This window comes from Lissotriton vulgaris, chromosome 7, assembly GCF_964263255.1.
Source record: "Lissotriton vulgaris chromosome 7, aLisVul1.2, whole genome shotgun sequence".
Taxonomy (NCBI): domain Eukaryota; kingdom Metazoa; phylum Chordata; class Amphibia; order Caudata; family Salamandridae; genus Lissotriton; species Lissotriton vulgaris.
Genome location: NC_141695.1, coordinates 1729660943 through 1729677365, shown reverse-complemented (window position 1 = coordinate 1729677365; position 16423 = coordinate 1729660943). Strand labels below are relative to the sequence as shown.

The 16423-nt window shown below is 45.5% G+C and overlaps 1 protein-coding gene across 1 annotated transcript in view; it reads left to right on the top strand.

The window, feature by feature from the left end:
* LOC147706478 (alpha-2-macroglobulin-like protein 1) overlaps nt 1-16423 on the top strand; it is a 384979-nt gene that overhangs the window by 42407 nt on the left and 326149 nt on the right. The window contains exons 5-6 of the mRNA XM_086929616.1: nt 10755-10775; nt 12278-12437. Coding sequence (XP_086785742.1) covers nt 10755-10775; nt 12278-12437 — 181 coding nt within the window. The remainder of the gene's footprint in view (nt 1-10754; nt 10776-12277; nt 12438-16423) is intronic.

Here is a 16423-nt window from a genome sequence, read left to right as displayed (position 1 = left end):
GGTAACATGGATGGGTGGGGACACACTAGAGGCATTTAAAAATTAGAGCGAGGAAAGAACACAGCATTTCGACGGTTATAAGCATGGTGGGAAGGCAATTACCAGTACAGATTCGGTATATATTGTTTTGCAGTTGGGTAACAACTATTCTAGAGTTTTCTGCTTGATCACGGGAATTGATTAGTGAGGGTTTAATAGGAGGTAGTGAAAATTAGTGAAATTAGGTTGTTTGGAAGAGGTGGGTTTGGGTATCAACTGAATAGTAGTGTTTGGCTACGATTTTAGCGGGAAGATGTTCATTATGGGGTGAACTGTTTTAAAAGCATGGATTCTTTATATTTAAGTGCAGTAACAAGCATGTTTAAGTGGTTTAAATACACAGTTTAATTATAATGTTTTGAATTTGTCGAGTACCCCTGACAAAGGGCCAGGAAAGGCCTGAAATGCATTGGGTTATTAAGATCTACTAATGAAGAATACTTATGTACACTCCGTGCTTCAGAATAAGGCCTGGATTGGCATTTCCGTTGCATTTAGGATATAGGGAAAACGTAAGCCATCCCTCATGTGACAAGAGGAAAAGCAATGAAAAATTGAAAAGCTTTGTATGAAATTGGAATAAAAATTGGTGAAATTGGACTAACTTGTGGCATCTGTGTTATGCAAGAAGAAATATGCTGTGCGTATGCATTGGGGTGCAACTTCCCCCCAATTTCTGAATGTGTTCATACAAGTACATGGTTTAGGGGAGACCCGGGCTTGCATGCAAACAGATTTAAATTAGAACAAACATTACTAAGAAAAGTGGAAGAAATTGGTGTGCACTCTGTCACCCTTCTCTCTTAGTGTCCGCTATGGCAGCAAAGACTTTGTCAAGGTGCAGGTGCAGCGTTAAATCTGTAGTTGTCGGGTCTCCGCCATTGGTGTTGGGCGGGACCGGAGAAGGCTCCCTTGTGGGAGGCTGTTTCTCCAGTCTTGCCTTTTTGTTTCGCATGACCTCTTGGATCTCGATGTGCTATGTTTCAGAGTGTTCCTGAATCGCATGGGAGCTATCTCAACTGGCATGCCAGCAGCTATATCTTCTCTTTGGCTGGTGTATAGCCCTGTAGCACTTGGGTCCCCGCCGTTCTACTCTTGGGGCCCTTTAAGCAGTTCACATTGCAATTCCTCCTCGGATGGTCCTGGTGGGCCATGTCTAAACTGTGGTTCCCTTGTCAGCGTGCGCGGGCCTGCCTGGTGTCTCTCCTCAATAATAAGCATCCACTGATCTCAACTAATGTGTCATATGGGCTCCTTTAGGCTCGTCTCGTGCACTGCCCCAGTCTCTTAAGTCTCTTGGCCCAGTCCTTCTATTACTGTTACTTCCTTTCCCTTGTGCGTCCTAGGAGCTCTGTTTTGTGCTTCTCTTGGACTCCCCAAAAGGCCAGAGCAATCGTTTGTGGTGTTTCCCACCTCCACAGCTTCAGGGGAGCGGCCCTCCATGTCTGAAGTGGTTTGGTGTGTGCTTCAGTTGCCCCTGTACCGCACCGGTTCGTGCCTTCCGGGGGCCACTACACCCGTGCCCTCAGTCCACAGCCCCACCTGGGGAGTCTCGCCCACTCAGTCTGATTGCGTACCTCTAATTCTTGTCAGGAGGGGGAGATTGCCTCCACTATGTCCCAGGCTCTCCCCACCGCCTCTGCGTCATCAGGTCTTCAGGCCTTTGCTCACTGGAGATTTCCCACTCCACTCAGAGGGAGTGCGCTTTCTGAAATTCGGCCCTGCGAGCAGCCCAAGCTGCCCTCGCAAAATGACTCATGGACCACAAGTTCTTAGTCTTTATTAAGACAGGTGCCATTTATTTTCTCAAAAACACGTTTTGCCATTTTATGATCAATCCAATCCCCAAGCTTATACCAAACTAACCCCCCAAAATGTTGACCCCTAACAAATCCAGAAGAACTGACCCCTGATGATAACTACCCTCCATTCTTATTTCCTTTCCCACGTGACTGTGTACCCCACCTCCCCCCTTTGAGGATGGACAAACCCGCTCAAGGCTGCCCACCGCCCGGAAAAGATACGCCAACTAGGAAAACCAACAGAGTTTTCCTGCCCCAACAAAGAAGAAAATTCATATAATTGTGTTAGAGCACCATACATTTTCCTGCCATATTCCTGCAATCAAATCTCTTAATTCCAGTAAATAGAAGGCCTGCCGCATTTTGGACAAATGCACCCCATCCTCACGGAAAAGATGCCCTTCAGTGCTTTGTATAGAAGGATGAGATAACACCTTGACTCCAATGCCCCCTCAGTAAAGTGTCATTGCTCTATTAAGCTTCCGTCTCGCCTTCTCCCAAGCTGCATGGTTCCTTGCACCTCTCCAGTGCAACCGCAGTATGAATTCAGTCCAGATCACCGTGGTATCAACCCAGGTAGACTTGATGACGGCCAGATCCAGTTTCATCAGTTTTTTTAGAGTCAGGCCAGATAAGGCAACCAGATCATTCTCACCAAGGTGAATGAAAGCAAATCCGGACGGCTCCCTTTTTTAAGGCACATTAAAGACAGCATTGGAAACAAGCCCTCCCAACGCATTCCCCCATTCCCCTTCCTTCCCTCCTCATGTCTAGCACTGGTGAGTCCCAGCGATCTCCCACAAATGTGTTGTTCCACGTAAACAGCAGCCTACTTTACGAAGGAGTGTCCTACTATCCAAGTAGTCTTTTTCAAACTTACAAGCCTTGGAAGCTGACCTAGGTAAAAAAACAAGCATTTACAATTGCCCACAGAGACGCTGCCTGATATCAAATCATTTTATTTTCGTACATGTATAAATAAGAGAGACTTAATTTCTTCAAAAAATTCATTTAACATGTAAAATTCATGAAATATTAGCCCAGAACCACAAAAACCAGTAAAACATTATGTGCAATAACCATTCGTACCCTCAGGCATACACACATCCAGCCATCACCTCATACAGCAAACAGGAAAATTACAAACACATTTCAGACCAACAGACAGAGGAAAGCGCCGACGCGCGTTTCGGAACAAGTGCCACCATCAAGGATTCCTTCATCAGGGCGCAAGTAAAGTTTTTACAGTTCCACTTCAAATTTTCTGGGCAACAGTACTACCATTCGTAGCGTATCTGTAAAGGCTACACAAACAATCATTCAGTGGAACGGCAGTAGTATAAACAACCCAGTCCACGGGTGTCGTAAACCTGAACAATGTAAGGAATACTCCGAAATTTTGAGATTCACAAGAATATGGTAAAGGGAAGCAGACCGACAAATGTAATGCACACTGGAACGGGTTAGGAAAGATCTTTAGTCACGGTGCAGGGATGTTTTTCGAAACGAATAGTGAAGCTCTCATATAAATCTTCGAGCACAACAAGCCAGTGGGGAGTACATACACTGGAGCTGGCCACGTGTAATCTGCAGTCGCGTAACAGGGGGATAGTCTTTGAAAGATGTGACGGAGATTTTGAAAAAGTCTGCGGCCCTCTACATCCGTATGGCGCTTTCCTCTGTCTGTTGGTCTGAAATGTGTTTGTAATTTTCCTGTTTGCTGTATGAGGTGATGGCTGGATGTGTGTATGCCTGAGGGTACGAATGGTTATTGCACATAATGTTTTACTGGTTTTTGTGGTTCTGGGCTAATATTTCATGAATTTTACATGTTAAATGAATTTTTTGAAGAAATTAAGTCTCTCTTATTTATACATGTACGAAAATAAAATGATTTGATATCAGGCAGCGTCTCTGTGGGCAATTGTATATACTTGAATTTTTGGTCTTCATGAGTAATGGGAACTCCCCGTTCATGTCTTTACTTTTATTGAACTCCCTGGTGGGTGGTTCCCACGTATCCTTTGATTAGGTTCAGGGTTCCCTTTTGTTTTCTCTAAAAAAACAAGCATTAACAAAGGAAACAACGGATGACAGGACTTTATTTCCTAACGTATTTCTCACAACATTTGAACCTGCATTTCCCAATCCTACGTATGGCTTGCCAAAACCACCCTAATCTCGCAACTACCGTCGCTGCCCCAATGCAAAAAGAGTGTGTGTCAAAACGTAGGGGGTCTTCACCCAACTTAAGGAGCACCTTCCTCATCACAGGCAACAGCTGAGCTATTGATATCTGACATCCCTGCCCATGGCAGAAAATGGGTCCTGGAGTAAAACATTTTGAACTGTGGAAACCTCCCACTCCCCCACAGAACAGCACGCCCCACCCCGCTCCTGTTCAAGAAAACCCATTTTCCCCTGCCCAATTGATTCATCTTGGAAGCCCTCAACCAAATTCTCAATCCGTGGTCGTCTATGAAAACATCCTCACTCCTAATACCTATCCTATTGCTTAAACCTAGCAACTCCGATGCCCTGAATGCCCCAAAAAATAACCAAACAAAACATAAACTAAACTTGCAACACTCAAACTCATTGTAACAGCAATCAGTTAACTGCGCCAACATCCGTTGCAACAAAAAGAATGTCACCGGCTGACGTAGTTGCTTGCTACCAGCCTGTTCCCTAATGAGACCCATCTTCACTAGCACCCCTCCACCGGATCCCTACCCCATCTCAACTGCCCGTAAAAAGAAATCCCAGCCAGCTTGCCGGAAATAGCAGTGTGTGAAAAACCTTTTCAATCAGGTGTAACTCAAAACCCAATAAAAAACCTCTCATCATACACCACCTCCCCTTGTGCAGCAACCGTGTTTCCATAACTCAAGAACTCGTCCCAGGCTTGCTGATAGCTTCGTCTCGTGGAGGCCGCTACGGATTTCTCTACCAATTCGACAATTCTCATTCCCCCCACGCCCAGACACACTGAGGTATCTGAGTCTTGTGGGCGTCTGCCCCAGGAGCCAGCCTGCGAAATTTCGCCCACTGCAAACGAGAGAGAGTGTCTGCTATGCAATTATTGACTCCTGGAATATGTCTAACTTTAAAAACAATGAGAAGCTGTAGACATTTGAGCATGAAGGTACGTAACAACCTCAACACTCTCAAATCCCTGACCTTTTGGTTATTGATCAAGTCAACCACTGTTCTATTGTCCACATTAAACAGGACTGGTCTATTCTGAAATTCCTCCCCCTAGACTTGCAGTGCCACAAGAAGAGGAAAGAACTCTAAAAAGGCGATACTGCTTTAACCAATGCACTGGCCAGCTTTCAGCGCACCAACGTTCTTCCCAGAATATACCAAAACCTTGCGCACCAGACGCATCCGAGTAAATCTGAATTTGCCAAACCATATCTTCGTCTACAAAAAACAAAGATACACCATTAAAGTCTGCTAGAAAAGTCAACCAAATGTACAAGTCAGCCCTAGTGGCTGCTGAAATACGCACTCTGAGATGAGGTAGAGAGGCCCCTGACATGGACATACCCAACCTCCTGCAAATTGTTCTCCCAGCCCGGACCACCCTACACGCAAAGTTTAGGTAGCCCAACAATTTGTGCACTTTCCGAAGCTCCAGTCAACGGTCCTCAATCACAGACGACAAGAAAGCTGAAATCTCCTGCCCTTTCTCCGCTGGCAACCTCGCCACCATCTCAATAGTGTCAATTTCAATTCCCAAAAAAGTCATTCTTGTACTGGGTCCTTTAGTTTTGTCAGGCGCCAATTGCACACCTAGCTCCCGGGCCAAAGCATGAAAACTTTACAAAGCCTGTAGACACTGCCCTGAATTCTGAAAAGCAATGAACATAAAATCATCTAAATAGTGACAAATGAGTTCATGACCAAGTAAAGCGCCACTGCAGGAAGGTGCTGAATGTTTCAAATAGTGCACATGATACAGAACACCCCATGGGAAGAACCTTATAGGAATAGGAATAGGAATAGGATGTCGATTTATACAGCTTGAATTGCTGCCCGGAGGCGTCCAAGCGCTATCCACATAAAAGTGTCCCTGGAAGTGCATGCCTAACAATTCAAAATCAGAAGAATGGATGGGCAGGAGGCGAAAGGCGGACTGGATGTCACTTATAGCCAACTGTGCCGCTGTCCCCGCTGACCTGACCAACGTCAGCGCATCGTCCACAGAAGCGTATGACACACTAGAATCCACTGGTGATATGAACTCTTTAACTGGGGAGCCCTCAGGCCAAGATAGGTGGTGAATGAGACAAAACTCCCCAGCTTTCTTTTTAGGCACCACACCCAGAGGAGAGACAATCAGGTTCGCATGGGAAAATGAACAAAGGGACCTTCAACTCTGCCTGCTTCTATCTCAGCCCGTAACTTCTGTTGAACAACCTTAGGAAACTCTTTAGCTGACTTCAAATTATCAGACCACCTGCGCTGCCGAGGCCCCTTATAGCCTATCCGAAAACCACCTTTGAAACCCCAAAATAACCTGGAAGCTGCGTCCGTGTCCGGGTAATCTCCCAGCCATTGTGCTAATACTTCCAACTTAACTGGTGTATGAGCCTTTTGGGACAAATTGGAAAGTCTGCCCTCTACCCCTCTGCCCCTGTCCTTGCTCTCCAAATCTCTGACCAGAGAAACATTGAGTGAGGGGATGTCTGCCCCCACATTGGGAGCACCCGTGTTTGTATCTGCAGAAATTGCATATTGCAAATCCCTCTGTGGAAGTTCCAACAGGCTCCAAAAACAGGTGATTGACCCCTCCCACTAAACCCCGCCCCTGGCTGGGCGGTACGGAACTGAAAGGGCCGATAAGATACTGGCAATCCACTCGCTGTATGCGTGGTGGCAGGCGGCTGAGAAGACGCCATCCACTGTAACCACAACTCCGAATTCACATCCCCCCAAGGTACATCATGGAAAATGCTCATGCGTGCTCTAAACTCCTCATCATAGGACAACCAAGCATAACCCCCAAAATAACTCTGGGCTTTCCTAATGATGTCCATGTACGTAAACATCGCTGTGGATCTGTCCTGGTGTTTTTCCACAATATATGCTAGCATATATAAGAAATGCTGAAGTCCAGTTCTCAATTGTTGTAGGGACCCTAGGTCTCCTAGCCAGCTCCCACTCCTCCTCTTTCGAGTCTTCTTTGGCCTGAATGTCCCAATGTAACAACTTAAAACATCCACAAATTCATGACTCCAAATTCTGCTCTTGGTTTTCTCAGACAGATGGGAGCCTAACGGCAAACCAACCCCAATGTAAGGCAGTTTCTTGTGAATAGTCTGATCATTCTCTCCCACCTCTGTGTCCTTTCCCCCAACCCCTTGTCTTCCAGAACCTCTTTGGCAGAGCCACCACCTGTCCCCACCTTCTCCTGCAAGTTGCCTGTCTGCCCAGACCCAGTAGGTTCCGTGCCCCCCTACTGCCCCCCCAACTCCAATAGACCTGGTTGCCCTCTTTGGTTATCCCCCTTGTTGCCACACCGACCACCAACCTTCCTTAATTTTCGGCAACTTGGACGCTCTCTTGTGGAATTCCTGAGGTTCAACACGGTGGCGACTGACCGTTACAGAGTCCCGTGTCATTGCTCCGTCCGCACTTGACTGAAAAAGACTAAGGACACTGTTTTTACTCGAGACACCCCTCATATGCCCCGTAAGCTTCAAAAACTTTTCCCCACTTTCCCCACAATCCCCATTTCTCAATTCCCCTTCTTCAAGTTCATCACTGTCCCCATCGCAAATCAATGTCTCCCCATAGCCCCCATACCTTGCCCCACTGCCCCCGACATTTCCCCATCCCCAACTCCCCCATCGTAAAACTCCCAATGATTATTTTCTGTAGCTTTTGCATCCAAAACCAATGGTTCACCACTTCCATCATAATTTGTCACACTTCCCCCCAGCATACCCCATCACCAACCTCGCCATCATAGAATTGCCAATGAATATCTTTGGTAGCAGTTGTTTTGCCTGTATACAAAGGGAAATCCGCTCCAGATCTCCCTCCCTCTCTGAACCCCCCTGGCGGAGCCACCGTGTGCTCTGCCCGCAACTTCCTTTTGCCAGCCGCTTTCCTCTTTTGGACTGGCACCTTGCTTCTCAAGCCGTTCAGACCTGACCGAGCCGTAACGCCAGATGCACCCCCCATGCTACCACTCCCATCGCTATGAACCTCCCTGGGTGGACCACCATTACCCACCCATACCCACTGACCTCCTTTGGGCTGCTGCGCAGCCTTCTGAAATGGGCCCCCCCAGCGCAGACCCTGGTGACCCTCCACCATTGCTGGGCTGGCCAACTGCCGAGCCTCCTGACGTATGCCAGCCTCGTGTAAAAACAGGGGCCCTGCATCCTGTAAACTCTGTGTCTAAATGGGCAGCTACACCTTTGCCTGCATCAAAACTTCCCCGCCTATGGGGGCCTGTCCCTCCATGATGGCACTTGGTGCCAAGCATACACTCCTGTGTGGCAACATTCCTATCTTCCCCACCAAGGGGGCATCTGTGGGCAAAGCTGGGGGGTAAACACAGGGCAACGATGGGGAAGGGATAAAACATAATTCTGCCTATTCACTGTGAGCAGCTGAGCTCCCCCATGCCACACCATTCCAGCGTGTGCTGTTGCTGGTAAAGTAGCTTGTTTCTGCAGCTGACATTGCACAACAACTGCTGCCTCAGCACTCTTCACCCACCTGCCCCTCTTGCCACTCAAGTCTCTGCCAGCAGACCAACCCAGGGCACCTCCCGGCAGCCTCCCGGCGTGGCGTAAGGACCGCCCCCTCCTCCTGCCTACTTTAGCTCGACGTACGCCCACAGAAAGAGGGCTGCCTCACGTACCTGCGCAAACACTGGGGTAGCCTCCGTGGAAATGATAGGCTCCTCCTGCCCAACAGCCTCAACCTGCGAAGGCACCACTGGCATGGCTGCCGAGCACTTCTCCTCCTCCTCGGGCTGCGGGGACATACAGGCAGCCACCGCATGGGAGACTGCACATGCTGATTCTCTCTTAGAGCGCGCGTGCCCCACTCATGCCTCGCCCGGGACTCCCAGCTGCAGCAGGTCATCTCTGCCAGCCTCGCAGAGAACCCGGACGGCCTCCCTCACCGCCGCAGTCAATACCATTTCTGCAAACCAACAGTCAGGTCAGTGACGCAGGACAAGGGCCGCCAGGGACAACAAAAAATGTGTGCCCCGCGGCTCCGGTCCCAGAATGTCTACTCGGCTCCTGTTTTCCCGTTGATGCACCTTGGCTGCACCTGGCTTGCTTCTCCAACAGCGACGTCATCTCTCTGGGTCCTCAGCTCCGCAGGACAACGTCCTCAAAATTCAGTCTATCTTTGGCAGGATAGATTTCCGGTGTGTCGCAGCCATGGTTTCTGCAGTGCCGGATTCACAACCTCCTGCCTGGCCGTTGCGTTAGTTTTTGTGCTCTCGCGGCCCACTGTTCTTTCGGCCTCAGGAGGGCCTCTGCCTGTCGCTCCAGGTCACCTCAGCTCCTATTTACAAATTTCTTCGCTCCCGACCAGGCAGGGAGCTTTGGGGAGTGTAATTTCTCCCCTCTGGCAGGCAATTTTGCTCTGTGACTGGTATAATTCCAGGATTATTGGGGGGGCCGGGGCAGAGATCTGGGATTCACACTCAGTTAATGAGATGGTGCTCGAAGGTCTGGGATTCACACTCAGTCAGTGAGATGGTGCTCGAAGGTCTGGGATTCACACTCAGTCAGTGAGATGGTGCTAGAAGGTCTGGAATTCACCCCCAGTCAGTGAGATGGTGCTCGAAGGTCTGGGATTCACACTCAGTTTGTGAGATGGTGCTCGAAGGTCTGGGATTCACACTCAGTCAGTGAGATGGTGCTCGAAGATCTGGGATTCACACTCAGTCAGTGAGATGGTGCTCGAAGATCTGGGATTCACACTCAGTCAGTGAGATGGTGATCGAAGGTCTGGGATTCACACTCAGTCAGTGAGATGGTGCTAGAAGGTCTGGAATTCACCCCCAGTCAGTGAGATGGTGCTCGAAGATCTGGGATTCACACTCAGTCAGTGAGATGGTGATCGAAGGTCTGGGATTCACACTCAGTTTGTGAGATGGTGCTCGAAGGTCTGGGATTCACACTCAGTCAGTGAAATGGTGCTCGGAGGTCTGGGATTCACACTCAGTCAGTGAGATGGTGCTCGGAGGTCTGGGATTCACCCCCAGTCAGTGAGATGGTGCTCGAAGATCTGGGATTCACACTCAGTCAGTGAGATGGTGATCGAAGGTCTGGGATTCACACTCAGTTTGTGAGATGGTGCTCGAAGGTCTGGGATTCACACTCAGTCAGTGAGATGGTGCTCGGAGGTCTGGGATTCACACTCAGTCAGTGAGATGGTGCTCGGAGGTCTGGGATTCACACTCAGTCAGTGAGATGGTGCTCGAAGGCCTGGGATTCACACTCAACCAGTGAGACTGTGCTCCAAGATCTAGGGCTCAAACAAGATAAGTGACTCTGTTGTCCAAGAAGTGAGACTTACAGTGAGTGAAATTGTGCTTCAAGAAGAGAGCTAACCCAATAAGTGAGACTATGTTCCAAGACATAAGACTCATGCCCAGAGAGTCTGACCTTGATCTACTCTGCTGCTGCTCTGTCCTGCTCCATCCCCCCCCCCCATGTGTTTCCCTCTTGTGCTTGCTTCCTGTTGCTTGCTGTTGTCGTACACATTGACTTGCTGTCCCTCTGCTCCCGGAGCTCTCAAATATTGAACTAGCATTACATACTATAAAATCACGAGAGGAGGGAGTTTGGTAAATGTAATAGGGAATGAGTATGGGGTGGAGTTTTGTTGTTTGATCTGCATTAACTGGTGTTCTCATTTCCCTTGCAGTACCCCCTGATTGTAGTAGAGGTATGTAGCAGAATCCTGTCTCATTCCAGCCTTTAGACTGCAGGTAAGTATGTCACACCTTGTGTTTGTGCACTCTGGGCTTCAACTAAGTAGGTCTGGAGTCTCTCCTTGTGGTTTCTGAGTTTAAGGTAAGTGTTGTTTGATCCCATTCTCCGAGTACCTGGGCTGCAAACAAGTGCCAGCAGTTTCTCCCCTATCAGCCGTATAGTTACGGGTAAGACTCATTAGGTCTTTCCTCTCAAGCGCTAGCTCAGGAGGAACCACTATAACACACATAGGTGTGCTGTGCAATTTCAAAAGCTCTGTAAAATCACCTTTTGCTTTACTTACAATAGCTGAAAGTCCCTCTAGAGTTAATGGTATTCTGCTTTAAACTAATGTTTCAGACTTTTCAAATGTCTGGAGAACAGATGTATTCACAAATAACATAAGTGAATGATATGAATCTAAGAGAAGATGACTAGTTTTACTCTGCATACTCACAGGCAGGCAGAGAGCAACGCGTAATTTGCCTAGCATCATTTGGAACTGACCCTTCCAAAGCCAAAATGAGAAAAAGGTCAATAGCTGCTGAATAAATATAAGGATGAGGAACCACCACATTCCTAGTGTGTTAGATAGTCTTCATAAACACCTTGCAGACCATGACATGGATATGTTAGGTATCTATCTATCTATCTATCTATCTATCTATCTATCTATCTATCTATCTATCTATCTATCTATCTATCTATCTATCTATCTATCTATCTATCTATCTATCTATCTATCTATCTATCTATCTATCTATCTATCTATCTATCTATCTATCGCCCTCAATCTATCTATCTATCTATCTATCTATCTATCTATCTATCTATCTATCTATCTATCTATCTATCTATCTATCTATCTATCTATCTATCTATCTATCTATCTATAATGGCAATGCCGCCACGGAAAGGCATGCGGAGTCTGCTTTGGGGCCCCGATGTGGATCCCCATGGACTCCGGGGGGGTGCACATGGGGGGTACCTATGGTACCCCCCAGCAGTTCCACTGCGCGGTGCCTTCCTGCCTTCCTCTAGAAATGCAGGATGCGCCCGCCACCGTGGCAGGCACAACCTAATGCTAGCCATGGGACCGCCGCCCTTATAGCGGGCGGTCCCTTTCACCTGCCCATCATCCTAATGACCCCCATGGTGTTTTTTGACTGGACGGTATTTTAATTGAAAAGGGACACCGTCAAGCATGACACTCCAGCGACTTGTTCAACAATTTTTGAAAGTCAGAAATGGAATAATATTGTATTGATTACAATATAATCGATTAAGAAATATTTTGGTTTATATAAATGTAGATGTGTGTCTGTGCACCCATCATAATTTCCTGTTGTAGGTTGCCCAACCAGTTTCATCTGTGTCCCCTGGTTTGATTTATGTGGCATATTTGTCATGTAGACCTCCCTCTGGAAACTGGCCTTCTCTTACTTCCTGTCTCTGTCTCACCATTCCTCTCTGCAGGACCCCAATGGGAACAGGATTGTGCAGTGGGTGAACGTGACCCCTCAACTAGGCATCACCGATCTCTCATTCCCTCTGTCCTCAGAGCCAGCACTGGGCACGTACTACATCAACGTTTACCCAAACACAATATCCTCCACTTTCACGGTGGAAGAATATGGTAAGCTGCTTGTGGCATGCAATGCGGTCTACATGAGCCATTTGTCTATGTGCTCATGCACAATGGTGAAATTAACCCTATGACCAACTGGATTACATGCCTTTCAGTTCTAACACAGCCTTTAATTTGTATGTGTAATTAGCTTAATGTAGATAAGAAGTATGCCTCAATAAACATTATATAATATAGTATAAACTTCATGGCACTACTCGTGAGAGGCATGCTATTGGTCAAGAGCTGATAGGTTCTTAATGAACTATAGCTGCATGCAATCTGCTATCTCTGTGTATATATGTGATATAATGCACAATCCACCCATGCAGATTAACCACTATTCTTCAATTACAATTTGTTCTTTGTTGCTGTCATGTTAACTGTAGTGGACCCTATCTGAAAATAGTTTTTGGTCCTAGATTTTAAGCTAGACCAACAAAATTTTTATATGTTAAAAATGATAATTATGCATATCATAAAGTATAAGTGTTTGTCAAAAAAGTGCTGCATTGAAGTTGGAACAGGATTTTTGCATATATGTGTATATATATATATATGTATATATCCTTCCAGCTCCTGCTTGTCTATGATACAGGCACCAACACTTCTGGAGGTCCGCTCTTCAGTTTTTAAACTTTATTGCAACTTAGTATGGCATGACGCGTTTCAGCAGTCACAGATGCCTTGTTCACAAATGCGTGTATATATACATGTATACATATATACATATGTGTATATATATGTATACATATATATATATATATATATATATATATATATATATATATATATATATATATATACTAGCAGCCCGTCCCGACGTTGTCCGGGGATGAAAAGTAAAGTGTGTAATGTTGTTACTGATTAAGTATGACATTATTGTAAGATCTCTCGTAATGTTTCGTCATCATTTCCCTGTGTCACTCTTATGCGCTTATTCCTGTTTGCCCGTGTTTTATATGTTGTCCGTGAAAGATGTGTTTTCCTCTTGACCATATTTAAATGTATGTGTTGTAAACGTGGACAAAAGAGACAGGAATGTTGTTAGCTCGATGTTCAGTTTTAGACTCCTGTTTTATTTTGCGTAGTAACGTGTGTGTAATTGCTCCTCAGCTTTTAATTGAGCCACACCTATTTTTGTTTATCTGTACTTGTTGAGAGTGTTCCCCTTCTGTTTGTACGTTTTTTTAAACAATTTTTTTAATTTGTCCCGCAAGTCCAGCAAGTGTTACAGTGTTTTTCCTTCTTGAAGGTTTTGTAGCCCTTTAATAATGTGTCGTTTTTTTTGTTGTTATTATTGGTGCAAGTTGTGGCAGTGTTCTACTGATAACGGCCAGCGTTTCTAAATTGTCAAATCTGAACTGTGAAATCAATATGGTAGTTTCTGAAAGGGTCTTTCCGTCTGTAAGGTTTTGGATCCCTTTAATTATGTTGGCGTTTTGTTTTTGTTATTATCTGCGCAAGTACTGGGTCTGTTGCCCTGATAACGCACAGTGAAATTGCTATATTGTGAAAGGGTGTTTCCTTTTTTAATGTTTTCGACCCCTTTAATAAGGTCTCCTTTTTTATTTTTTTTATTCTATACCTGCAAGTAGTGGCAGTGTTCCCTTGATAACGCACAGCGTTTCGAAATCGTCAAATGTGACGTGTGTAATGAAAACAGTACTTTGTGAAAGGGTCTTTCGTTCTTTACCGTTTTCGATCCCCTGAATAATGATTCTGTTTTGTTGTTGTTCTTATCTGCGCAAGTACTGGCACTGTTCCACTGGTAACGCACAGTTGACTAAATTCTGGAACTCGGAAATGTTTTTCAAACTATTAAATAGTGTCCGCAACATACGTAATTCGCCGTAGTGTAGTGACTAAACTCTCGTAAATGTTCACTCGATTGCCTTTCTTGGGTAAGAAATGCCCACCTCTTTTGTTCCGCTTCATCCCCCAGTGATAACGTTGTTGTTTGGCGAATGGTTAAAGATTTCTTATATTTTTCGTCTTCAGTCGTGTGTGTGTGTTAATGATTGTGTGTTGTGATTGGTGTGCTCTGTGAAGCAAAGCGAATGATAAGCGGCCCTCTTTTGTAAGCCTGCCCCCTGTGACACTGCATTATTATGGAAGCCACGCCCCTTCTTCCGTTTGAAGGTAGGCGAATGCTATGCGGCCCTCATTTGTAATCCTGCCCCCTGTGCCAGTGCATTCTTATGGAATCCGCGATCATGGAAGGCGTCAATGTTGTCAGAGTAACGGCGACGATTGTGCGAATGTTGATGCAAGTGTATTTATGATTGCGCGCACCTCTGTTGGATAGGTTTACAAATGCGCGGTATGAAGTCAGTTAAAGCGCATTTGCACTATCTATGCAGATTGAAGTGTGTGGTGAAGTGTGTACCTTGCACAGTGAAATCTGTGAAATCGCTTGTCCTATGTTTCTTCCTTGTACTTTGGGCCATGCCCCTGTAAACGCCCACGTTCTTTCTTTGACACGCCCACGCCCACGTTCTTTGACACGCCCACGCCCATGCTAACGCCCACAAGGGACTACTTTACCACTTTTGTCGTTTTGGCTTTTTTAATGTATATGGTGTCCACATCTGTAGCCTATGTCCTTCTGCTACATCTCCCCTTCCAAATGGTGTATTGGGTGTAGTGACTGGTGCAGTACTTTTTGAGATTACCCGGCTCAAAGGTTTGTGTTCTTTCTTTATAATAGTAGTATAGATATATCTATATCTATATATTACCTACCGGCGGTCGCCAGTAGGTAGTTATAGTTAGGATTTTTTTCAATGCAAAATCTCAAAATTCTATTGTGAATAACTTTGGCGCCGGTTGACGAATCTGCCTGAAAATTTCCTCAAATTTGCCTCGCGGAGCTCCGGTCCTTCCTTGAAAGTTTGGGGGGGATTCGTCAAGCGGGGGCCGAGATAAAAGGGGGGGTCCCAAAACGTGTTTTCCCTATGTTCATTTCCATAGGGCGGTCGACCTCACTTTTAGCCCGAACGGCTGAATGGATTTCCACCAAACTTGGCAAAATTGTAGGGACTGGTAGCCCGATGTGCCTTTGCTATGTCTCAAGATATATGCTCCAGTGGTTTTTACGAAAATTAACTTTGAAAAAATATATATTGGGCTACATTGGGCTATATATATGTTAGAGCCCAAATGTAGCCCAATGTAGCCCAATGTAGCCCAAAGATGGCCATCAAAGACAAAAAAAACAAATGTAGCCCAAATATTAGCCAGATGTAGCCCAACTATAGCCCAATGACAGAATGTCCCAGAGTGTTCTAAAGAACAACTAGAGCACTAACAGTCTTACTTATAAAGTGAGACTTATAGTTAGGAATTAGCATTTAAAAAACCTTTGAAATTCACTGAAAAAACCATAGGTTTCACACCAGTTATAGTTAGGAATTAGCATTTAAAAAACCTAAGAAATTCACTGAAAAAACCATAGGTTTCACACCAGTTATAGTTAGGAATTAGCATTTAAAAAACTTATTAAATTCACTGAAAAAACCATAGGTTTCACACTTTATAGCTACCTGGAAATTTTACTGACATAAAACCATTGAAATTCCCACATTATAGTTATTTGGACTCACTATAACCTGCGCGCCTGCAATGCACTGCTGATGATGTCACATATTACATCACTCATGACTTGGTCAGTGACATCACTCATGACATCACTGATGACACCATCCTTGTGAGAAAGTGACAGATATCCTTTCAGTGTAATGTAACCCTTGAAACACATATTCAAAAATAGAAACTAACATTTTCAAAAAAATGGAGATACCCATACCAGTTACAACAACCAATTCAGTAATTCTACCATCTATATACACATCCACTCATTCACCAACAGTTCTATATAGTCACTCATACATATACTCACTCATCATATGTAGTGATACACCTATACATCCTGTTACACACCGACAGTCATCCAAAAGTTACTCGCACATGCAAATAAACTATTGAACATCCAT